The 24,727-nt window shown below is 41.5% G+C and overlaps 1 protein-coding gene across 1 annotated transcript in view; it reads left to right on the top strand.

Annotated features, from left to right (window-relative positions):
• The window catches only part of TENM1 (teneurin transmembrane protein 1), a 302,504-nt gene extending 280,438 nt beyond the window's left edge, over nt 1-22,066 (top strand). Inside the window, exons 26-33 of the mRNA XM_065729661.1 lie at nt 918-1,428; nt 6,221-6,393; nt 7,269-7,504; nt 13,244-13,540; nt 16,800-17,187; nt 17,869-19,089; nt 19,578-19,720; nt 21,099-22,066. Of these exons, the coding sequence (XP_065585733.1) occupies nt 918-1,428; nt 6,221-6,393; nt 7,269-7,504; nt 13,244-13,540; nt 16,800-17,187; nt 17,869-19,089; nt 19,578-19,720; nt 21,099-21,857 (3,728 nt within the window). The 3' untranslated portion in view covers nt 21,858-22,066. The remainder of the gene's footprint in view (nt 1-917; nt 1,429-6,220; nt 6,394-7,268; nt 7,505-13,243; nt 13,541-16,799; nt 17,188-17,868; nt 19,090-19,577; nt 19,721-21,098) is intronic.
• The last annotated feature ends 2,661 nt before the right edge of the window (nt 22,067-24,727 follow it).

Raw genomic sequence — 24,727 nt, forward strand, 5'->3', positions numbered from 1 at the left:
CTCATGAGCTTTGCCACATGCTGCCAGCTTCAGTTATGGCTCTGTTGTACCAGTGCTGAATAGGATCCTGTCCAGGGCTCTGACTGGGGAATCTACCCTCAGCACACACACAAAGAAGTACTGTGGCAAATCTAATGATTGTGCCAGTGCTGGGCAGGTGAAAGGCAGGCACAGGTAGGCAGAGACCGGCTCATTTGTCTGTTTCCAAGGCAGCAAAGGATATGCTCACAGTCTCCATCAAATTGTATTTCTCAGTCGGGAGAAGGGGAGCAATAGAAACAGTAATGTATTGCTCTCTAAGAGTGAGGCTTAATATGGTTACACAAAGTCCTATTCATCTAAAGTCATTTAGATACACAGGTACAGCCCATGTTTGTGAAAATATCCTCTTTGAACCTTAAAATGCATCATATTTATAAGTACTAAGTAAAATTAGGAGTGATATAGGAGGGGGTATATTTTCAAGGCCCTTTTTGGCTGTTATTCACATGTATTTTCTTATAGCGTTGAGTTTTTAGTAAGTACAATCTAATCTTTCCTTCACTTAATTACTCTGAGTTACTGATTTTCGCGTCCTGTTTGTTTTATTTATACCACAATTCTACTTGGACCATATATCAGCATACAAGAAGTAGTGTACAACTTCACCTAACATTATTTTATTCGTATTTTGCCAGCGATACTTCCCTGAGGTTTGGAGCTAGTAAAAATGGTGTAAATTGGATAATTTGTCTTCTTGTTTGTCTTTACTGAGACTGATCTAGAATTGCACCGACTTTAGATAATGGAGGTTTAATGAATCGGAAGCAGATACTCCCTTATTGACATAAATGCTGAGAAGAAGCAGTGTGCCAGGCTGTGAGGTTCAGCCTAAATGCAGACATTACAGATTAGTAACATTACCATTTATCTCCCAGGTGATGGTGGATATGCCAAAGACGCAAAGCTGAAAGCACCTTCTTCCCTAGCAGTCTCTCCCGATGACACGCTGTATGTAGCAGACCTCGGCAACGTTCGCATCCGCGCCGTCAGCCGAAACAAGGCTCACCTCAGTGACACGAACATGTACGAGATTGCATCACCGGCAGACCAGGAACTGTATCAGTTCACCATCAATGGCACCCACCTGCACACCCTGAACCTCATCACGAGAGACTATATTTACAACTTCACGTACAGCGGGGATGGGGATGTTGCCACGATCACCAGCAGCAATGGGAATTCGGTGCACATCCGCAGAGACACGAGCGGCTTGCCCCTGTGGGTTGTGGTGCCGGGAGGCCAGGTGTACTGGTTGACAATAAGCAGCAATGGTGTTCTGAAAAGGGTTTATGCCCAAGGCTACAACCTGGCTCTGATGACATATCCTGGAAACACAGGACTCCTGGCAACCAAAAGTGATGAGAATGGATGGACAACTGTGTATGAGTAAGTCCATGACATCAAGTTCCTGACATAAGGAGCCCTGTTTCAAGCTAACGTTAAAATGTTTTTGTTCCATTCTAGTACTTTCAAAGGGCAAAGCTATTGTACAAGCTTTTACAGCAAAACAGTGAAACCTTTCCTAAGTGCAAGTGTGAAAGCTCTGTACACAATGCCCATTAGTGTGAATCTCTGTTTCTCTGAATGTGAATATGGTTTTGGAATTTTTGGTGATTAAAGAAGTAGGGGCAAGTTGTGATGTGAATCAAGGATTTGCAAAGTTCCTGAGGAAGGCAAAATGGGGAGAACTAACACACTCACAGGAGAAAGAAATGTTACGTTAAGAAACTGAGAATCTCAGTGGAAGGAACATTCAGAAACAAGAAAGGACTTGTCTCTAGTGGTAGGGGCAGAGGATATGTAATTAAATATATATGTATCTAATAGGAAAAGGGTATGTGTTAGAGATGTAGGAATGGCCTTATAAGCAAGGCTTTGAGACATTTGACAGGACTCATAAAGAGCAAGACAAGCCAGTAAAGAAAGAGTCAGGACATTACAGTCTGGTCCCAGAGAGATAACAACCCGAGAGAAATGTAATGTTTGATTTGTAAAGAGGACTGATACATCAGGATTTCTCATTATTTATAATTAATTGTCATAATTCCTGTTTGAGAACGTGGCAAGTGGTTGATGGAAGTCTTGTGTTAACATTGCACAACTAGTTCAAAGTTCTTCAAGGAGTATGATGCCTGCTTTCTCTAGGGCAATAGGAGTCCATTGTCAAGAAGCAAAATGAAAAGCCGTCCAGGTGAGATATGAATAGAAATAAAGCTACTGCATAAGTCACCTGGAAGGGCAGCTGAGTCACCATCATTACAGGTTTTTTAGTATTATTTTGTATTAAAGTGCAAGTGGGATAAAAGCAGGGGAAACTGCTGCCTAGAGTGGGGGATTTGTTGTTGAAAAGGATATTTTTCCATTTTGTCCTCCATTATTCTACTAAAGACAGAATAAATGGTAGAATTGCTTTAGGTATAAACAATTAGGGCCATTTTTGACGATATTCAGAACAAGACCATACAGAGCCTCCCTGGTTTGGTTCTCATTATCTGGCATCTAGCAATAGAAGCTGCAAATTTCATGCAAGAATACAAAGCTCACTGCTGTCTGGTGCAGTTGAAACACTGATCTAAGTGATACCTAATCTTTACAGAAGTGAATTAAAATATGTGCTTCTTTGGAAGAAGGGGGATGCACTCCCTACCAGAGGATGGGATCAATTCCAATGATGGACCGATGACACTATCAAAAAGCTTTCACAGTAGCTCCAAGTCATGTCTGCTGCTTCTTAAATCACTAAGACTATGCACTGTTGCAGAGCCTTTATTGTTTGAGCGTGTTAGAGGAGATTATGCGTAGTCCTGTGCTTCTCAGTGGCTTTAATATTGCTACTCCTACTCTGTCCCGTTGAGTTTGACTGTAAACCTTTTCAGACAATTGCTGCTCACGCCTGTTGTCCTCTGGCACGTAGTTTGTAAAGTAAGACTCAGGAAGATTTCCTTTTGAAGGACTTTGCCTGCTTGCAAGGTCCTCACACTGTATGTAGTACTGATTTCTTCACCCAGAGATACCTGGAGGGACAGTGTCCACACTGCTGCTTTCAGTTGCACTGACTGTGTGTTTGTTCACTTCTGCCAGTCCAGATCAGTCAGAAGAATTAACAGAGTTACAGATCTTAACATTACAAAAATAACAGCAATATTAAATGGTGAAGTCATATTGATAATATTTACTGTTCGTGCCAATATTTTAAGTCATCTTCATAATATATTACAACTTTCTGAGCATCTGAGATGCCAGTGTCAGAGGGACAGTTGATATTATCAACGCTATGCTGAATGTAGATGTGCTTTCAGGAGCTGGTTTTCCCTTTTTGCTATAAATACTTCACAGTAGATGATGGCCCTTAGTCATATAAAAACATAGTGTTGGAGTTAAGAGAATTAAATTATAAGCAACTTTGCAGCTGCTTGGAAGCAACTTCTCTGCTTAAGCTAGATTTGCTTTTTCTTCCAAAAGTTCAATCCATGTCACCATCAAGCTGAAATAGGAATGAGTTTGTTTAACGACACTTACCACACATACTTGGGAATATGAGCAAAGATAATGAAATGTTCAGAACATGTACCTGTGTGTCAGATTCGCTCACAGAGGGAAATTATTAAGAGGTAGAAAACCACGTACAAAAGTACTTGTCATCCATCTGGTCTAATCTGATGGAATGGAAGTACTGAAAGAGCTCTTGCAAAAAATTATGTACTAATGTACAATTTCAGTCATCTACAGTTTTTTCCTAATATTATATCATTAAAGCCATAAAGGGGGGGGGAGAGGGCTGGCTGTGAGCCTCTATTAAATCAAGGACAAGAAAACATCTGCAAGAAACAGCCCTCTCTGAAAAAATTAATTAGACTGCTTTCCCTTTGAAATGATATAACTCTTAACTGTGCTACACATAGAAATGCAAATAGATTGTGAAGCTCTATCCCCAAGTGTGCTTTTCTAATATTGGTGAGCACTTCCTCATGTGAGCACTGAAATCAATGCAATTATTTGCATGATGAAATGGTCACCAGAATGATTAACAGTGCCATAACTGGGCACCAAATTAACAGTAAGAAATATGTCATGATTCTGCCCCTACTAATATAGGTAGGACATTGCTCTGCAAGAACTGAGTCCAAGTGTGCTGTCATTCGTCATGTGAAAGGTGGCAGGACCTGTCCTCAGAGGGCTGGGTTTCTTGAAGCAATCTGGAATAAAAAAGTCCTTTAGATGGTCACGCTGTGAAACCGTTATGGAGACATTGACCTTGAAGTCAGCTGGACCATCTCCTTGAGTTAGGATACATCAGCATGTACTCTACAGCCTCATTTAAGTTGTTCAGTGCCAAGTTTGGTCAGCTATCCAGTATCACTATCCTGTTTTCAGCTACACAGGGAGTTCTGTACCTCTTCATCAGCAGCATCCAGCAGCAAAATTGGGTCCTTTGCAGAGGTGGATCCTGATTCTTATGCACAAGTACATTCCAACAAACTGGCTTCATCTATGCCTTAAAAATGCACGATTTGAGGATTTGTCTGTCGTAAATAACTTAGCAAGCTGTCATAGCTGTTTGATCAAGGAGTAAGTGAAATATAATTGCCCAGTGTTTGTGGAGTTTTCTAATGATGAAAAGGAGCGCTCTTAATCAGTTTTAATCACAGAGAGTGGTACTCAGTCCATTGGCACAGAACCAACATAAGGGTGAGATGTAAAGAAGTCACATGAGGTGTGTGAGGGCACTAAGAGGTAAAAAAGTGAGAGAGATTATATTGTATTTAATATTTAATGAATTTGCTTCTCAAAAAATACAAGACGTTCTCTAGGTTCTTTCTCCAGTGTTGCATTTTGAGATGAACAGCTGCTCTATTTTCTTTTTTATGTTGAGTGGAAAAGAAATTCCTGATTTTGTTCATCAGTATCTTTTGTGACTCACGGATTCTGTCTAATTAGGGGTAGGTAAGGGTCTTAAAGAAAGGGTGCCAACCCATTAAAGTGAAGGACATGGCTAGATCATCTACTGTTGTGAATTGGAAGAGCTCCCCTTGGAGGCAGCGGGGCTTTGCCTGTTGGTACACCAGCTGAGGATATATTTTGGGAGTGCAGAGAGACAGTTAATAAAAGATGAAAACTTAATTATGCTTTCCTACCTGCACAAGTGGGCTTCTATTTTATGAACATTTGTCAGTTTTACTCATGCAAATGCGTCTTCAGTATGTTTGGTGAGTTCTCTTGGGTGAGTAAAAATGTCTCAGGATTTATGAGGTTGTTAAGATGAGTGGCATTAATAACACCAACCATTGTTGTTTGCCGTGTGAACCATCAGAAAAAACAAACTTATCTATAGGTTGGAGAGACCCATTAGAAACTGCTCCACGGTTTTTGAATTACTGACATTTTCATAACATGGCCCTATTATCACGTGGAGTCCTTTAATCAAGAACGATTTCTTTAGCACTGATGGAATTTGGATTAATTGAAATGGGACACTCTAGATTCTGGTGGTCTTGCTTGTGATGAGAAGTTCTGGCATCTGGGAAACGTAGCATGTGAGTGAAAACCACACAGGCTACCAAACCAACTTCCACCCAGTTTTATTGTTCTTGTTATGCTTTAGGTCCATTTTTTTCAATTTGCCATTCCTATTATGTGCTTCACTCATCATCAGCAAAAGGCAGTTATAGAGACACTGAATCGTAGAATGGCTGGGGTTTGAAGGGACCCCAAGGATCATCAACTTCCAGCCCCCCTACCACAGGCGGGGCCACCAACCTCCAGCTCTGGTACTAGGCCAGGTTGCCCAGGGCCCCATCCAACCTGGTCTTGAAGAACTCCAGGGATGGGGCATCCATAGACTCTCTGGGCAGCCTGTTCCTGCACCTCGCCACTATGGATTGCTGCAGTAGCTAAGGTCTGGCTTCAGCAGAGCTGCAGGGTACAATCTTGCCTTTGTGGCATTCACTGGTTGCCGGGTGCCAAGGAGCATCCAGTGGACATGCCTCCCATCACATAAGCAAGAATTCACGTTAGGAAATGTAAGCTTTCAGAATACATACATGCACTAATTCTTACCTTTTTGCTTATTGAGCAGCGTTGAAAATGCATCTTGATTTTTTTTTTCCTCTATTTTTTTTAAATGTCATCAGTATCTACAGGCACAATATTCATGTGGCATTAATTCTGTGTCTTGCAGGTACGACTCCGACGGCCACCTGACCAACGCCACGTTCCCGACCGGGGAAGTCAGCAGTTTCCACAGTGATGTTGAAAAACTGACAAGAGTGGAACTTGATACTTCAAACCGGGAGAATGTGGTCACAGCTACTAACTTCTCAGCTACCTCTACAATATATACTTTAAAACAAGGTAATGGAGACATTTCTATGATTTCTTCCCCAATCTTTACATTTCAAACTCGGAATGTTGCTGCATTCTTAACTGCTTGACCAAAAGACACTAAAATTAGTTCATTTGTTTCTTCCTTGTTTCAGTACAAATAGCTTGATAGCATTTACATTTCTCCTGAGGTTCCTGCTAGGAACAAACCAACAGTGAATTCTTTTCCTCTGAGAAAAATCCCGTGGGTAGATTGCAGTTATTGAAATCTCTGATGTCTCCAAGCTGTACATGCTATTAACCATGCCAGTATGTAGGGGAATTGGACTGACCCATAATACACCGAGCTTGGTAGTTCTGAGGACTGTGCCCAAAGGGTGACGTGCTTCACTGATGTTCTGGCAGTGAAATGCCATCCTTGGCCAGTGCCATGAATACTTTCTGGTAGAGCTGTGTCCTGAAGGCAGTGCTTGTAGGTAAGAGGAATTGCTTATTAAGGGTGACGCTTGCTTTGTCCCTAAGCATACAGCAGGACTCAGGCTCATGGCTGGCCATCACAGAACCTCTGCCCTGGGGTCCTGCTGCTAGTGGGGAAGGGTAGAAGATCAGCAGTGGTCAAAACCCAGCCTGTGACTTCATGTACTGCTAGGCTGAAAGCAAAGCTCTTTGCTTCTGCTCAGAAAGCCTGCACAATGGAAACCATTCATCCCAGTGTAATAAAAAGATCCTTAGACGTGTGAAGACCTGGAGGTTACAGATTTCAAAAATCACACTGCAGTTGGTGTATGATCAGAAGTCTGTAAACAAGGGACAAACAAAGCCCCATTGCACCTGACATTTTCTTCATAAATCTGTAAATCTGAAATTTTCTGTATTCCCTGTTTTTGCTTGTTGTTTTCTGACAGATAACACACAGAATATCTACCGGGTCAGCCCAGATGGGTCTCTGAGAGTCACCTTTGCCAGTGGAATGGAAATCACGCTTAACACAGAGCCTCACATTCTAGCAGGAGTTGTCAGTCCCACTTTAGGGAAGTGCAATATCTCCCTTCCTGGAGAGCATAACTCAAATCTCATTGAATGGAGGCAAAGGAGGGAGCAGACCAAAGGCAATATCTCCACATTTGAGAGAAGGCTAAGGGTAAGGTTTCATCTTGTGTGAAGTGCAGTGTTCCCTTTGAAAGCCACTGAACTAAAATCATGTTGAAATGCTCTACTTTGTAAGAAGTGCAATGGGAAGTTTGTATCAATGGTGGGCCCCAGCCATGAATTTCAAAACCAAACTCCTCCAATACTGGCAGGGATGTTTGATCTCTGTTTGATTTTGGTTGTTAGACTTGACCTCAAGACATAATTACTTTTTTTCTTCCTCTTCTTTTTCAACTAAGAACTTAATTATGTCTTTGAAAGAAGCTGCGAGCAAAGGACGAATCATAGTTACTGCAGCACAGTAGCAGACTTGGAGCCAGATTCTGCCTCTCAGATCTAATCTTCTCTTTGTTCTGGGGGAATGTAGCAGGTGCCAGCCTCTGCTCAATGCAGAGAGCTCTCAGAACACACCTCAGGTGTCTGGGCCACAGGGCGTCTCCTGCAAGCCATAGTGTTGTAGAGCTTCTCCATCCATCCAGCATCCTGTGGGTTCTGCCCTCCACCGCATGCTTTCAGCCCCCCCTCACTCCCTCTGGCTGGGTTACCATACTGCTCTAATAGAGAATTATTTTAACATTACATCCATGGTTCATATTTACTTTCAGGAGAACTCACAGATTACAATGACAGATGGTCAACATTCAGCATTTAATTAGGTAAAACCAAGGCTCAAAGAGACCACTACCTTGCAGAACGGTTTTTTTTTACAAAATCAGTTCTGTTTTTCACATGAATGGTCCATAAAGTGCCTGTACCAGTTGTACAACTGGGAATTCTGGCCTTTAAAATATTACATTATTAACTGCAACATGTCTGGATAAGTATTATCTCTGAAGGTACATCTGTTAGCTCTAAAAATACAGAGATGGTTACTAAATCACTGGATTTCTTTTTGGTTATCGTATCTCATACATTTTTTGCTTCAAAAATGTATCTGATTTTCAGCTATGCTTATCAGGCAGAAACCAAAAACTTGCATGATATGGCCATGATATTACCACCATGTGTAAAAAAAAAAAAAACATTTGAAATGACATCTTTCAGACTTGGCAGTCACAATTAATTACTTACTAGGATCTTGCAAGTGGGAAAAAAACTTCATGTGGTGTTTCTTGCCCATCCTCTGACTGCATCTGCCCTATCTCAGTGTTAGTCCCTGTGCAGGGCTGAATGTATTGCAGTGGCAAAGGTGTGTTGTTAAGATCGCAGGATTCAAGCTGTGGCCTCCGTGGCTCACTTTATCTAATCAATTGATTCCTGTGTGATTTTGTGCTTAAGTAACTGTATGACACATGCTTTTTTAAGGAACTTATGGAATAAAAGTCTTAAATGGAAAGGACATTGTCAGTCATCTGTTCAGCTTATGCTGCCAGGGCCAAGTTGTTCATCACCATTACATTTCAAAGTATTTCATCCTGCACAGCTTTCCCTTTATGCAGTTTATGTTTTCTGTTGTTGAAATTGATTGCCAGTTCTTTTATCTCATTTTTGCTTACCTCTGCATGATCCTTAATATTGCTTGCCAGAAAAAGGGAGGAAACTGATCAGGATTAGATGGATTCTGGCTGGAGGCATAAAATGTCCAGTAAAATATTATAAACCTGAAGCTTTCTAGAGCTCGCCTAATGGACCTGCCTCAGAGTCAGTCTGCTGGAGCACTTGTGTACTTTCCTCCTCCCCCTTTATCTTCTCTCCAGTGAGAAAGTTTGCAGTCTAAGAACATCGGCGTGCCACCATCTTATATGCTCTGTCCATCCAGAAGTTTCCACTAGCATCACAGCAGCTGACTTTTTGACATTCTGACATTGCTACTTCTGTGAACTGTAGATTTCCTTTTGTACCTGCCCAAGATGATGGGAGGACTGTGCATTGTCTAGAAGGCAATCAGCTTCCTGCATTGTGGTGTTCCCCTCTGACTGCCCTGAGCTCTAGGCCTGTCTGTCTGAGGACTGTCGGGGAAAGGCTGGAGGGAATGTGGTGAGATAGCGTATGAGAGGAGGATTTGATAGCAGAAAGAAGTATTCTGTGCATGTGATACACCATGCAAATAAGCACAGAAGACTGGAAAAAAACGTAGCATCGTTAGCAGCCCTTATCTTGGATGAGGTTCTGATGAGACCTTCAGAAAACTTCCAGTGAGTTCTAGTGAGTTCCAACTTGGAAAAAAGAGTTGTTAAGCACTTAATATGCCATGACTGACACAATGGGAAGTGTGTTGGAAAGCTTGCAATGTAGGGCAAAAGGAACTGTGCTGAACTTTGAAAATAAATGTAAAGAAAAGCTCTGGGGATTGGACTAGTTCTCAGTGGAAATGAACAGATCTGCAGGAGCCCTCAGTTATGGGAAGAAAACAGTACAATGGAAAAGTTTTCTGGGGAAATGAAAAAGCATAGAAATCAAGTTTAAAGATGTCACTTAAAGATCAGTCCTGATACTGTCACTGAAACAAATGGCTTTGAATGCTAAGAGGTGTAAATTAGAAGGCAGGTCACTGGGGATGAGATAAAGGATGACCTAGTTGAAGAGACGAAAGCTATTCCTTTTCTGCCGGTTCCTAACGTTTTTAATTCCTAACTGCAATTAAAGCCCATCTCGAAACCGTGTTATGCTGTTAGTGTAAAATAAGTTTTGATAGAGGCCATTGTTAGCATGTTCTGAATAATGCGATAAAAGTTGTGTTTTAAAAAGGGGATTTTTTTGTAGGGTACATATTTCTGGCTCTAGAATTAAAGCAGAAATGAGTATGTTAATGGAAATACCGGGAAAGACAGATAACTTTATCTCAGCATCTAAATCAATGTTGGAAACAGGAATTAATCAGAGTTTTCCTTTAAGTGCAGGACTGCCTGCCCTGGCACTTCCTGAAAGTACATAAAACAGTCCGTAGACATGTATGCATTTTATATTAATAATAAATCTATGTACAATCAGGCATTTTAACATCAGTCTTCATCTAGCAGGACTTCTTTTTTATCAATTGAACTGCTATTTTAATTGACTTCTAAAAATGAAGCAGGAGCTGTTGTTAAATCCAATGAGTATGATGCATAGTAATATACTGATTAGCATTCAGCTCTGCTCCCTCCTGTCTTTTGCATAAGTTAGAGGAACTTGGCATTGGATACAGGCCAGGTTTTATAACTGAATATCTACAAAATTGAAAATTGAATGCTTGGCCAGTATTACTTTTTTTTAACTTTTTAAATAATACAAATGGAAGCAACTCATTGGCCTCAATTCAAGTCAGAAGTCCTTTGGATTTAGGCTTTGACAGCTATGTTTATTATCATATTTAGCCAATTATCTCCCTTTATTTACCAGCCTTCCAGCAAGTTGTAATGGTGAGGTCAAATCCTCAGTCACCCCATGTCAGTTTGCGTTGACTCAAGTCAAAACACAGACAAGGAAATACACAATCATCTCATCTGATTTCACATTTTAGATGGTTTAGATTTGAGAATGAAGGTTGAGAGAAGTGAAGGTTTATGCAGTTATTTACAACTGAGAATTTTCTGGCTACAAAATCAAGGAAGTTGAGCCAAAGATGTTTAAGAAATACATAATGTATATTTTTATGAACATTATTATTGAAATCAGCTGAATTTTCTCCCTGTTTTCATCAGCTGGAATTTGGACCCAAAAATGCTTTCTACTAACAAAATCTTTTACTGGCTTGTAACTGCGCTCATGAGCTCCAGCCTCTCACAGGAGCTCCTTATGGACTTGCATGTGCACTGGAGGAATTATCTGTCGAAAACCACTGGGATTTGAAATCAGCATTTCAATGACAGCATTGAAATGCAGCCTGCTACTCATGTCGTTGCACCTTGTCTTAAGAAGGGTATTAAATTTAACATATAAGAAATTAAACAAAAAAGACGTAAAATACAGAATATAAAGGAAACCATGATGCATCTCCAAACCTTATTTTGACTATCACAGAATCACCATAGAATCCTTAGAGTTGTAAGGGACCTTTAACGTCCATCTGGTCCAACCCCTGTGCACGGAACAGGGACACCTACAGCTCCATAAGGTGCTCAGAACCTGGACCAGCCTGACCTTGGGATGGGGCACCCACCACCTCCCAGGGCAACCTGTGCCCTGGTTTCCCAGTGCCTTGACTGTGTGAGCCTTTAAATGCTGCTGCTATCTTTCTTCACTGCTAATCTTCCTCTGTGTGCTTTTCATTCTTATTCATTATATTGTCTCTGAAAATTAGATTGCAACCAATTTGTATTCAAGACTTTCATTTCTCCTTGCTGCATTTTACAATAATAATAATAATATTAGCAATAAGAACATAAGTATGTACATAGACAGTAAATGAGTATGAGCCAGGGTATATCCCCTGCTTGCTTTTCAGATATTTTACCACCACGAGGGGTTTTTCAGAAATTGCAAGAAGTTTGTGAAGAAATATGTTAACACAAACTTAATCCAACAGACTGTATACAAGTAAATATGGTTGAACTGAGCATCACGTTTTACTTGGGCTCCTTAACTATCATTAGAGCATAAATTGTAACAGTTACAGCAGCCTACAGGGGTGCATAGGTATTTTACAGCTATTGTAAATGAACAGTATTAAAGTTAGACATGTGTGTATATAAAACCACAGGAATGGTAGTTGAAGAAAGAACACCTGCTTCTTCTAGATTTTCAAATTATTTTGTGTCTAAAAACAGAAAAGGGAATGAAAAAAATGTTCTTTCTAATCACAACCACCATACAATCACAGCTTGAATTATTAAACAGATATTTTAACTATTTCCTGTACCTCTGTGCCTCCAGCTCTTGAGGAGAAGCAGGCACTGTGCTGTGCAGCTCTAACACCTGAGCTGACATCTCTCTGCTGTAAGGAATGTATTAATTGGAGCAGATTAATGCAAGTGATTGGGCAAGAAGCAGTCAATTAATACAGTGATCTCATTGGGCATTGATCTGAAAATGACAAGTCAACGAGCAGTGGTTTATGGTTCCCTAAATTCTAATACAGAATTAAATGGAGTTGAATAGTGACTGCCCAGTGACTGAATGATGTTAGGATGTAGATGGTGAAAACACTGGGAAGCATATTTTGTCTTCAGAAGTCTGGCTTGGCTTTAAGTTGATTTCTGATTGAGCGACCCCTCTGCATGCTCCTGTGGGACCACATACACTCTCAGGTCGAGACAGTCAGCTTGTTCCCCTGCCAAGGACCAGCTTTCACAAGCCTTGGGAGTGGGCTGCTTTTGTGAACAAGTATGAGGACTCTAGGGTCTTTGAGAGCCAAAAGCACAGCCCTTCTTTTTTCACACAGATATGCGACCTGGATGGGCTGTCCCAGAGCAACAGCTGATCCATCAGCACTAGTGGAGCTTAGGAAAGAGGAGGAGAGTTGGGAGAGCTTTGTTAATTTGTGAGCTTAACGACACATCTTTGTCTGGAATCATGCACACTGTAGTAGAGATGAAAGTTGAAAGATGAAAAGCTTGGGAAAAGAAAGCTGAGCAAATGGAAATAGGAAGCGTCCTGCAGTGTGACACATAGCACTGAACACCAGCAGCATTTTGTTTCTTGGTCCTCCTGTTTTTCACTTGAACATTTTTCTGTTTTCTTGTCTTCAGTGTGCCCTACATTTTCAATCATACTCTTAAAGCACTGCATATTCTGATTAGAGCCGACACAGAAATGTTTCTGTCATGTGTAATTAAGGTACATCATCTTCTTCCTGTATCTTTATTTTTAGGCCCACAATAGAAATCTGCTCTCCATTGATTTCGATCACGTAACCAGAACTGGAAAGATTTATGATGATCATCGAAAATTCACTCTTCGGATCATGTATGACCAGACAGGGCGGCCAGTTCTGTGGTCACCCATCAGCAAATACAATGAGGTCAACATCACTTACTCACACTCTGGATTAGTGACCTATATCCAAAGAGGAACCTGGACTGAGAAAATGGAGTATGATCCAAGTGGAAACATCATTTCCAGAACATGGGCAGATGGCAAAATATGGAGTTACACATATTTAGAAAAGGTAAATCACTTTGTAAGTGGGTTGTTGTACCAACACAAGAATGTTTGTTTTGATACAGGTACCATATTGCAAGCTATGGTAGTGTGTTGTCTCTTGCAGTGAGGTGCAGTAAGGTGTAAATCAGGGATTTGATTTAGTAGTTGGGTAGGGATAGTGATAGGAGGATGGTTGGACTAGATGATCTTGTAGGTCCTTTCCAACCTTATGAACCTATGAACCTATGTGTAAGACTTAAAGAAAATGCATACCCAAACGAATGTCCCAGACTTACGTGTCATCCTGTGGAGGCTGCCATAGATTAGTTCAGAAGGAAGTTATCACCACCTCAGGTTTGTTGAATCAGCTGGTAAAATGGCTTCCTGGTCTCTGTCCAAGTGCAAAAGACGGACTCACTGATGACAAACGCATTGCAGTTCTGAGTAACATAGTCACAAAAATGTCATTGAGATGGGACTGCTTCCTCGAGCAAACAACGCTCTCTTAAGCCAGAATTACAGTGGTGAGTTCAAGCTAGCACAAGCTAGCACCTGCTCAGTGCTCTGCTGTCAAAAAGGGGCTGATCCTGCCAACAGAAAGATTACTTTAGTATTTATGAGGCCCATATTTGGGGAAAAGAACATGAACTAATACAAAATGAGTTATTGCCCTGCTTTTATAGTGACTTCATGTCTAAATTGCCTGAGTGTTGTAATTTTCATTTGTGTCTGTAGGTAATGGTCATGAAATGGGGGAATAAATGCTGTACAGTCTTAAGAAGAACAGCATCACATTTGTCAGTAGCAGCATCTCATTCGGAATCATTTTGTCTCTTTAGTCCCTCAAATCCAAAAATCTGTATTTTGAAAGCTTTCACAACTCAGTGTGAGATTATACTCAGCATCCTTCAAAACTTTTTATTTTTAAATGGCAGCATCTCAGGCTATCTGAATTTGCAGAACATTTTTCTGAACCTGTTTACCACGGGGAAAGGATAGGAGGGGGCAGGTGAGGTAAAACTGATAGCGGATGTTACAGGCAAGAAATCCAATGACTTTGAAGTTATTTATATATTAAAAAGTTCCAAATGTGTACTTTTAAGATAAACTTTGCTGTACTTATTTTGAATGTATTTAAGCCTGATCTTCAAAAAAAAAAAAAAAAAAAACTTAAATCTAACCCAGAGAAAAAAAAATGATGCGTAAAAATGTGATTCTTTCTTTGTCTGCATGCAGTGTGGTTCTCGCACTTGTTAACAAGATTGGCAAACCCTGGAAGCTTCAGAAGTTTGGTTCAGATATATTTGTCAGGGCTCCTTTTGTCTGTGTGCTCTGCAAATTGCAAGTAAACAGGCACTTGTACTGCCTTCAAATATCTGGGCAATATGCCTTTTGGAAGAATCTGTTCTTTTCTTCTTTGGGTCTAACGGACTGGAATTTTGGAGAGACGTATGGTTTTTATCTTTCCAACGACTTTGTCTGCTCATAGCTTATGACGAGCTTATAAATAAAGTCATGTGACTTAAGTCTGTCGTTCTGGAATTCTGCACAAGTGGACAAATCCTGATCGTGTCGAAGCAAATGACAGAAGCCTACTGGCCCAGGTAGCGGCAGGCTTGATTGATGCTGTAACTTCTCATTAAATTACTGAAAGTCATACACACCATGGACATAGTCTCCCAGCTATTTAATGTACTTTCATCACAATTTGTTCCTCGTGCCAAAGGAAGATGAATTCATTGTCAGAATTAGACATGGAGATATAATTTTGTGGCCCATTAAAGTCAATAGCTCATTGTGTTAATTAAGTAATGATTACTAAATGTTGTCTGAAGCCTCATAAGAACCAATAATTCCTTTTATCAAAAAATCAATTATAGAGTTCTCTTCCAACGCCTATTTATTTACTTTCCCATTTATTAGCACCTGATGAGTTAATTATGTCTCTTCAAAACGCTCTCCCCTTCCCAGGGCTAGTCCTAGCGATGTGTTTTCATTGGCACGGTGGCAGTGGCCCCGTACATAATTCTCACCAACATTCCGTTTCTCTTCTTTGGGTCGCCTTGCCCCATGAGCCAATGGCGCTCCCAAATCTCCTGCCTTTCCCCGGTCCCGCTGCTCTTGGCCGAGGGCTGTGTGCATGTGTTGGGCACAGAGGACATCTAGTGGCCCTGCCCTGCAGTTGCCCGTTCCCAGCAGAGCCGCGAGGAGCTGCCGGCGGCTGCTGGGCTCCGTGTGGCACCAGTGCTTGTGCTGCCTCGCCAAAGTGACGGCTTCGGGGGATGTTTTACGGGGGGCACCCCCTCCAAAATTCATTAAAACGATCAGAACCCCTTCTGTACAAATAGTTCAAAAAATCTACAGTAATATTATTAGGGTGAATAGAGAATTAATTTGTTTCCTCTTTACTGTGTCCCCTCGCATGCCAGATGAGATACGAAGTCTCCAGCCATTCTACTGACTGTCTTTTTACTATTCTGGACAGAAGTGGAAAAGCCTCAAAGTGCTGTAAAATGACGCAGAGGGGCACTAAAGTTGTATTAGTGATGTTTCTGATCTTGTTATTCACATCCTGTCAGGGGCAGACAGCTTAAAAACTGGCACAGGGGCAGTATATAGAGAGAGGCATCACATGTATATAGATGAGCAGTATATGGAGAGCTAGGAGAGAGTTCAGCCAGTGGCTTACTGCAGGCTGGGGACCTAATCTTTGTAAATACTGAAAAAAAAAAACAGACAGAAGTAGTCGCGCCAAAGAACTTGCAGTCCATTTTCATCCATCCATCCAAGTGTAAGCACAGTTACCATGCATGCTGTGAGACAGTGTGCTTTTCATAAAAGATGTACAAAAAGGGGTAGGGCTGGGCTAGATCTATGTGGAGTTCCAATAAAAGCTAAACACCATGAACACAACATTGAACGTTTCTCCTTTCCACCTCCTGTAGAAACATCTGCTGGTACAGATGCTCTACCTAGGAGTGAGGAAGAGGTTCCCTCTGTTGTAGCTTCCTGAGAGGATGACCGAAATATTTCAAAGTAGTGCAGCAAGTCAGCATGAGGCTGAAATGCCACTGAGAGCCACATCTGCCTTCCAGTTTGGGGGTCCTTACCTCTAGCCTTGTTATCATTCTCTTTCTGTTCCACATCACCTTGCTGGCCAGGTCTGCTGGAGCTGAAAGCTTGACTTGGGGTTAAACAGACAGAGCAACCTACAAGAGCAGATAGTTGATGATTAATCAAGTGCTTGATCATCCACTTACACTGCCATTCCTATCTGATTGCAGTCTGTGATGCTCCTGTTGCACAGCCAGCGTCGCTACATCTTTGAGTACGACCAGTCGGACTACCTGCTGTCGGTCACCATGCCCAGCATGGTGCGCCATGCCTTGCAGACCATGCTCTCTGTTGGGTACTATCGCAACATCTACACCCCGCCGGACAGCGGTGCAGCTTTCATACAGGACGTCACCAGAGATGGACGGCTTCTGCAAACGTTGTATCCTGGGACAGGACGCAGAGTCCTCTATAAGTACTCCAAGCAGTCCCGACTTTCTGAGATCCTTTATGACACTACTCAAGTCACATTTACCTACGAGGAATCTTCTGGCGTTATTAAAACCATACACTTAATGCATGATGGTTTCATCTGCACCATCAGATACAGGCAAACAGGTTTGTCTAGCTATATCTACTTTGCTAAAGTTTCTGGCCCTGACTCTGCAGTTACCTGTCATGAAATCCCATTATTTTTATGTCTACAAGTTCTTATTTTTTATGTTTCGATAGAAATGTTTGTGTGTGTGTGTGTGCGTGTGTGGGTCTGTGTCCACAGGCATATATAACTGCCCCATTTGAAATATGGTTTTCTTTTTATTGCTTGGTTTGGAATAGCTCTTCCAGTGTTTGATTGTTTTTATTCCACTGTGTGGATATTTGCTAAATACTAAATCAAGTTGTTTTATTGATTGTGTTTTCAAGTTTCCCTGTTTATACCATAATGTAACATAAATTCAAAAGAACTGTTCATATGGGGAAGGAAATCACCATGGAAAATAAATTCAGTTTAGAATTATCTTGCAAGTAAATAGAAATCATAATTATGAATAAAAAAGCATTCATTTAAACAAATGTTAATAAAATATAAATATTCCGTAGTGCAAACATTAATAAAAGTTCGTGAGAGAACAGTCTAACATAGTTAGTGGTACTGTCTGAGACAGTCAAGTAGCAATGAGGCTCAAGGGTTTATCTGAGTTCGTCGCTTATCTATGCCGGCTCTGGAGGGTAAGTATTCTATGGACATAATTCATTTTTCTTCTTGCTTTTTTTCTTTCCTCTGTTTGTTGTGGACAGGTCCACTTATCGGTCGCCAGATCTTCAGATTTAGTGAAGAAGGGCTCGTAAATGCCAGATTTGACTACAGCTACAACAATTTCCGTGTCACAAGTATGCAGGCCATGATAAACGAGACGCCTCTGCCCATTGATCTGTACCGTTACGTTGACGTCTCTGGCAGGACTGAACAGTTTGGGAAATTCAGTGTAATTAATTACGATTTAAATCAAGTCATAACCACCACTGTGATGAAACATACCAAAATTTTTAGTGCCAATGGCCAGGTGATAGAAGTACAGTATGAAATTCTCAAGTCTATAGCTTACTGGATGACCATCCAGTATGATAATATGGGCCGTATGGTGATCTGTGATATACGCGTCGGAGTAGATGCCAATATCACAAGGTATTTTTATGAGTATGATGCTGATGGTCAGCTTCAGACCGTGTCTGTGAATGATAAAACCCAATGGCGCTACAGCTACGACCTTAACGGCAACATCAACTTGCTGAGCCATGGAAACAGTGCACGCCTCACTCCTCTGAGATATGACCTTAGAGATCGCATTACCAGACTTGGAGAAATTCAATATAAAATGGATGAAGATGGTTTTCTCAGGCAAAGAGGCAATGAGATTTTTGAGTACAACTCTAATGGTCTGCTGAACAAAGCGTACAACAAAGTGTCTGGCTGGACTGTTCAATACGGCTACGATGGTCTTGGAAGACGAGTTGCGAGCAAATCAAGCCTGGGACAACACCTGCAGTTCTTTTATGCTGATCTCTCCAACCCAATAAGAGTTACTCACTTGTACAATCATAGTAGCTCAGAAATAACATCTCTGTATTATGATCTTCAAGGTCATCTCATTGCAATGGAATTAAGCAGTGGAGAAGAATATTATGTTGCTTGTGATAACACTGGAACACCTCTAGCTGTTTTTAGCAGTCGGGGCCAAGTCATAAAGGAAATTCTGTACACCCCATATGGAGAGATCTACCAGGACACTAATCCAGATTTCCAGGTTGTCATTGGTTTTCACGGAGGGCTCTATGATTCTCTCACCAAACTGGTTCATCTGGGACAGCGGGATTATGATGTTATTGCTGGTCGGTGGACAACACCAAACCATCACATATGGAAACATCTGAATGCTGTCCCACAACCATTCAATCTCTACTCATTTGAAAATAACTACCCAGTTGGCAGGATCCAAGACGTTGCTAAGTATACAACAGGTAAAAGAAATGTATTTCTCATTAAAATACAGCCTTTGTCCAGATTCTGGTATGGATTCGAGACTCCAGAAATTCCTTGCGTACATCTGAAGTTAGTATTCGGCTCTAATCTTGTGTATTTCTTTGGTAGCTAACAACTTACAGAGCTTTATCTGTTTTTTTAGTCTTTTTGGTAATCAATAAATTAATTAATAGCTGTTATCTGCTGCCTTTTAAAATGCTAAAATACAGGGGAAGAGTGGAGGCAGCGTAACGTAAGTTTTTTCCATTACAAATAGAAAGTAGGTACGCTATTGATTTATTATTGCTGTGCTTTGTAGTCAGATGATTTGTTTCCTACAGTAAATGCTGTAGCCAGTATTGAAATCATAAATTGATATGAAATCATTATTTCTGCATAGCTTGGATTTCTGCAGACTGCACTGACTTTTTCTAGGATTTACACCCCTCATTTCGAGAATCCCTTTTTCTGTTTCTTTGTTCTGTAGATATTGGAAGTTGGCTAGAGCTATTTGGTTTCCAGTTGCACAATGTACTACCTGGGTTTCCAAAACCTGAGATCGAAGCTTTGGAGACAACATATGAACTTCTACAGCTTCAAACAAAAACCCAGGAGTGGGATCCTGGAAAGGTTAGCAAACACCGTTCAATCGCTTCTGTTTCTAAAGTAAGCAGTTTGATTAGAGCATGCTGGAGACCAGAGAAACAGTACGGCTGTATTTTTCACTTGATAGACAAGGCAAATAATAGCCTAACTACACTAGAAGCCTTCATGTTGTCACACTATTTACTGGCATCAAGAAGAGGAGAGTTTTAATGAGAAGCTTTTAGGCGCACAGTGAAGAAACTTCGCAGTGAATGAATAAAAGCGAGAGCAAATTGAATGAACTGCAGTAACTTTTATGGAATTAAAGAACTAAAACAATTGTTATCTTTTAGTATTGAAGCCTCAAGAGGTGCAAGATCGCTAAGAATACAAACAACTTTACAAGTCTGCTCCTCTGCATAGTTTTTGCAGGAAAACAGAGATGTTACTGTAGGTTTGTGGAGGGTCTGTAAAACGCCAGGGCTAATTTTCACTGAAGATGAGCTATGCAGCAGCTTGCAGGGTCCAGCAGTCAGTGCAACTGCAACAGGGACAGCTACTGATGTTCTGAACAGGTGTTCATGTTTTGCATTTAATCATAAGAGTGTCTGTTAACAAAGAAAGATGATTTTACATAGAAGAGGTAGAAAAGATGCCTTTCTCTAATGCAGCCAGGAAAGGAAACAAAGTGTTGTGAGTTCACATCAGCAGCATTGAATGTGCTTCTTTTCACATGCATAGATGACCGTATAAAGTGTAGAAGGCTGGAGGGTGGTGTCCATGAAGCACGTTCATGCAACACTGTCACTGAGATATTGAAGAAGCTATAACAAAGGCACAGGAGTATAATTATGTATATTGTGTTGGCAGACAAATAGACAGTTGGAGGGAGATTTTTTCTTCAGCACAGTGGAGGGAAGACCTACAGATCCAAAGTGCCTGCCTGGCTCCTGTCATTCTAGTGTCCTGAGACCTTCACAGCCTGCCTTCCCTAAAGAATGGGCCATAAAAATTGTTACTGCTATTTTACAGAAGACATAATGAACAAGAGATCTGCTTAGAACTGTGTAAGAGTACAGATTTGAGTTCAGATTTCCCCAAGCCTACAAATCAAAAGGCCAGCTACTAGAGTGACAACAGGAGAGAGAGAGAGAGAGAGAGAGAGAGAGAGAGAGAGAGAGAGAAAGCAAGGATAAATATGAGAATAGCATTTGTGATAAATACCATTCGTTTTCTAGAAAGTAGAGTCCAAGAGTCATAAAGTGGTAATTAGAAAGCCTGTATGTACTCCCAGGATCTATAGATGTGCATGATGGTTTGCAAACCAATTGCAAATCCATTTTAAGCGGTTAAGATATTAAGTAGAGACTGTGAGACTGTGAGATTCCTCTCCTGCAACCTTTGTTGGTGTTTTCTTTTCCAGACTATCCTTGGTATTCAGTGTGAACTACAGAAGCAGCTCCGAAACTTCATATCCTTGGATCAGCTTCCTATGACTCCCAGGTATAGCGATGGCAAGTGCTATGAGGGAGTGAAGCAGCCGAGGTTTGCAGCTATTCCTTCAGTGTTTGGGAAAGGCATCAAATTTGCCATCAAGGATGGCATCGTCACAGCGGACATTATCGGTGTGGCTAACGAGGACAGCCGGCGCATCGCTGCCATACTCAACAATGCTCACTATCTGGAGAACCTGCACTTCACCATAGAGGGCCGGGACACGCATTACTTCATCAAGCTGGGGTCACTGGAAGAAGACTTGGCCCTAATTGGCAACACTGGGGGGCGACGCATCCTGGAGAACGGTGTGAACGTCACAGTGTCGCAAATGACTTCCGTGATCAATGGGAGGACTAGACGCTTCGCTGACATCCAGCTGCAGCACGGCGCACTGTGCTTTAACGTTCGCTACGGAACAACCGTGGAAGAAGAAAAGAACCATGTCCTAGAGGTGGCCAGGCAGAGAGCTGTGGCCCAGGCCTGGACTAAGGAGCAGAGACGGCTGCAGGAGGGGGAAGAGGGGATTAGGGCATGGACAGATGGAGAGAAACAGCAGCTTCTAAACACTGGGCGGGTACAAGGCTACGATGGATATTTCGTTTTGTCAGTGGAGCAGTATCTCGAACTTTCTGACAGTGCCAATAATATTCACTTTATGAGACAGAGTGAAATAGGCAGAAGGTAACAAAGAAAATCTCTGCCTTTGCGTCACCAAAGACTGCCTGTTTTTAAACATAAAATGGTTTATTGTATTGGTTTTTCTAGATCAGAACTCTGTATATATAACTATAGAGGAAAAAACATATCCAACTGCCTTTAAATGTGACAGAAGATGGTATTTTAATATTGTTCGTTTAACTCTTGGAGAGATTACAGTGAAGATTTTTAGTTCTTGTGTGGCAGTATTCAAACCTTTCAGAAGCAGAGCGTGCGGGGCAGCTGTGAGCGCAGCATGCTCTGCCTTCTTCTAAAGAAACACTACTTTTTATTTTTGTTGGTGGTGGTTTAATAATTCACCAGTTATTTAAAAGGTTACAGAGCCTGATTCTGCAACCTATACTTACTGGGTAGTTTTATCCCGTTGAGAATTCCCATAGGTTCAAGGGATTGCATACAAAAAACTGACTGTGTATGGAAACTTCGTAGTTGCTCACCAACCCTGCACATGTCCATTTGTCACAACTGTGATCTATGGGATTTTCTAACCCAACTTTTATTACATACAGTACCTAAGTACTTTTGTTGGATGCAGCACATAGAGGCTGCCCCACATGAGCTTTGTCTTTGCTGGGCCGTAGCTGCCTCCCTCTGACTCGATGAGGAACACTGTGTTGTGTCTGCATCTGTGTGCAGGGGCCTCTCCCCAAGATTTTCCCTGGCAGTGGTTGTGGTGGAGCCCAGCAGCACACATGGAGCTGCAGATCTTGCAGGGGGTGAGGGCTTGACCTACATGACTGGGGCTCAGCCAAGATCCAGGGATGGCCAGAACAGCCCATGGTGAGCGACCTGGTCAGTGTGAGCGTCCCACTGACACCAGTAGGCTCCAGATTGGGCTTCAGCTCACTGCTTTTGGGACAACCTTTGCTATTCAGCCGGGAGGGTCCACGCAGTGCAGCAATGAGCAGCTGCACGGGATCAGTCCTGCCTGTAGTCCTTGGGCCAGGACCTTCTTTTCACAGAACATTTGGAAATTGTGGTGGTGTTGGGTTTAGGCATCATGTTATTTTCATCTCCGATTGATAATCCCACTGTACTGATCATTTTTCTGAGTGTGAAGAAGATTGGTGGGTTGGGAGTTGATGAACCTAAGTGTGGATAGTACATATGTTGATAAACATCAAACATTCTGGGGATGACTCTTCACTTTTCAGCTCAATATCTAGAGCACATAGAAAAGCATTATATTGCATGGGCAGAAACTTTTATTTCCCGAGGTATCATGCGCTGCTGGCACAGTTCTTTCGGTAGGAGATCCTTCTTTTCACTTGTCATTTTAACAGACCTGATTATTGTGGGCAGGGGAAGGGTGCCCAGGAGGGAGGCTGGGTAAGCACATTTCCTTTGCTGACTTTCCAAACGAGCTACAAGTCTTGTTGTATCCATAACACTGATGTTATTGCACATTTCTCTCAAAACAGACATAGTCAATACATTCAAGCAATTTCTGCTCGCATTTTGTGGAGCCAACAAAGTGCTTTCTTTTTCTTTCTCCCCTTTCCAATTTGCATTTCCCCCCCTCCCTTTTTTTTTTTTTTTTTTTCTGGGCAGGTGGAGCAGGTTGTACCAAAGTTAGGGATGAGCCTGAACTGGAACCTGAGACCTGGACCCTCTGGGTCTCAGCCTCGCACAGACTCCCTCTGCTCCTCCTGCAACCAGAGCAGCTCTTGGGGTGCAGGGTCAGGCTTGGAGGTGAGGAGCCATGCTGAGCAGATTCTGGCACATTGACCACCCTCCACCCCAACCAGGGGGGCCCGTGGACCAAAACACATTTTGCTCAGGCTCATCATTAACTGTTGTACAAGATTTGGAGCTGCCAACAGCAGCTCCGTTTGCCACAACTTTCCATAAAATCATGGAGAATTTGAATACCTCCACACCAGCCTAAAAATGGACCTTTGAATTCTTGAGCCTCTAATGTGCTTTTAATCAATGGAAGAATAATTTATGACTTGTATATAGAGAGTGCATTCATAAACGTGACAGTGTATTTTATCACTGATCCAAGATGTCAAATATTAGAGTCTATTTTACTTATATTTTAAGCAATTATACTTTTTTGCAATTCAATGACGTATCATTTTCAAACTGCTTTAAATATCCATTATAAACAAATTTTTGAGGCTATTAGATTTACCTTGAACAGTGCATTTCTAGTATGTAATACCTATTTAGTTAGCTTGTGCCTTTAGTTTCTTAAAGTTATATTTGTATTATATGCAGGAAATGCACTTTGTATTACCTACAGCTGTGTTTTTTAATACTGCCTTGATTACTGTTGTTCTCATATTATGCCAAAAGGTCCAAGAGTGGGAAGTGTTATAAGTTTGTCTCTTGAGAGTAGGTTTGGCATCTCACCCAGTTCCTGGGTGGGCAATCAAGGGTACCTTTCTCGATAGTATTTCTTACAAGAACCTGGATGAATGAAGAGTCACATGATATTACATGGCCCTGTTAGAAAAGAAAAAAATCCCTTCATCAAAACAGTTTCAGACATTTGGGAAACTAAAAAGAAGTGTCGTGTTGAGTCGGCAGTGCTAAAGAAAGAGCATTCATTAATGAATGAGCACTGGGGGCTGAAGTCATGGCACCATGTGGGCCAGCAGTGATTCGTGAGAACTGCAGCTACATCAAACAGCTGTGGGCCACCGTGTCCATGGACAACCTCAGGTGGAGGCAGGGAACAGTTCAGCCTCCATTTTCTTCTTCTAGTAGCTAGAATAACTTCTGAGCATTGGGTTGTTTTTGGTTTGGTTTGGTTTGGTGTTTTTTTTTTTTTGAGTTTTTGTTTTTGAAGTAGTTTTCCTTTTTCTGTTGCTTTTTTTTTTTTTTATTTTG

The sequence above is a fragment of the Cyrtonyx montezumae genome, unplaced genomic scaffold, assembly GCF_038088225.1.
Source record: "Cyrtonyx montezumae isolate F1298 unplaced genomic scaffold, pur_monq_1.0 scaffold_11, whole genome shotgun sequence".
Taxonomy (NCBI): Eukaryota; Metazoa; Chordata; class Aves; order Galliformes; family Odontophoridae; genus Cyrtonyx; species Cyrtonyx montezumae.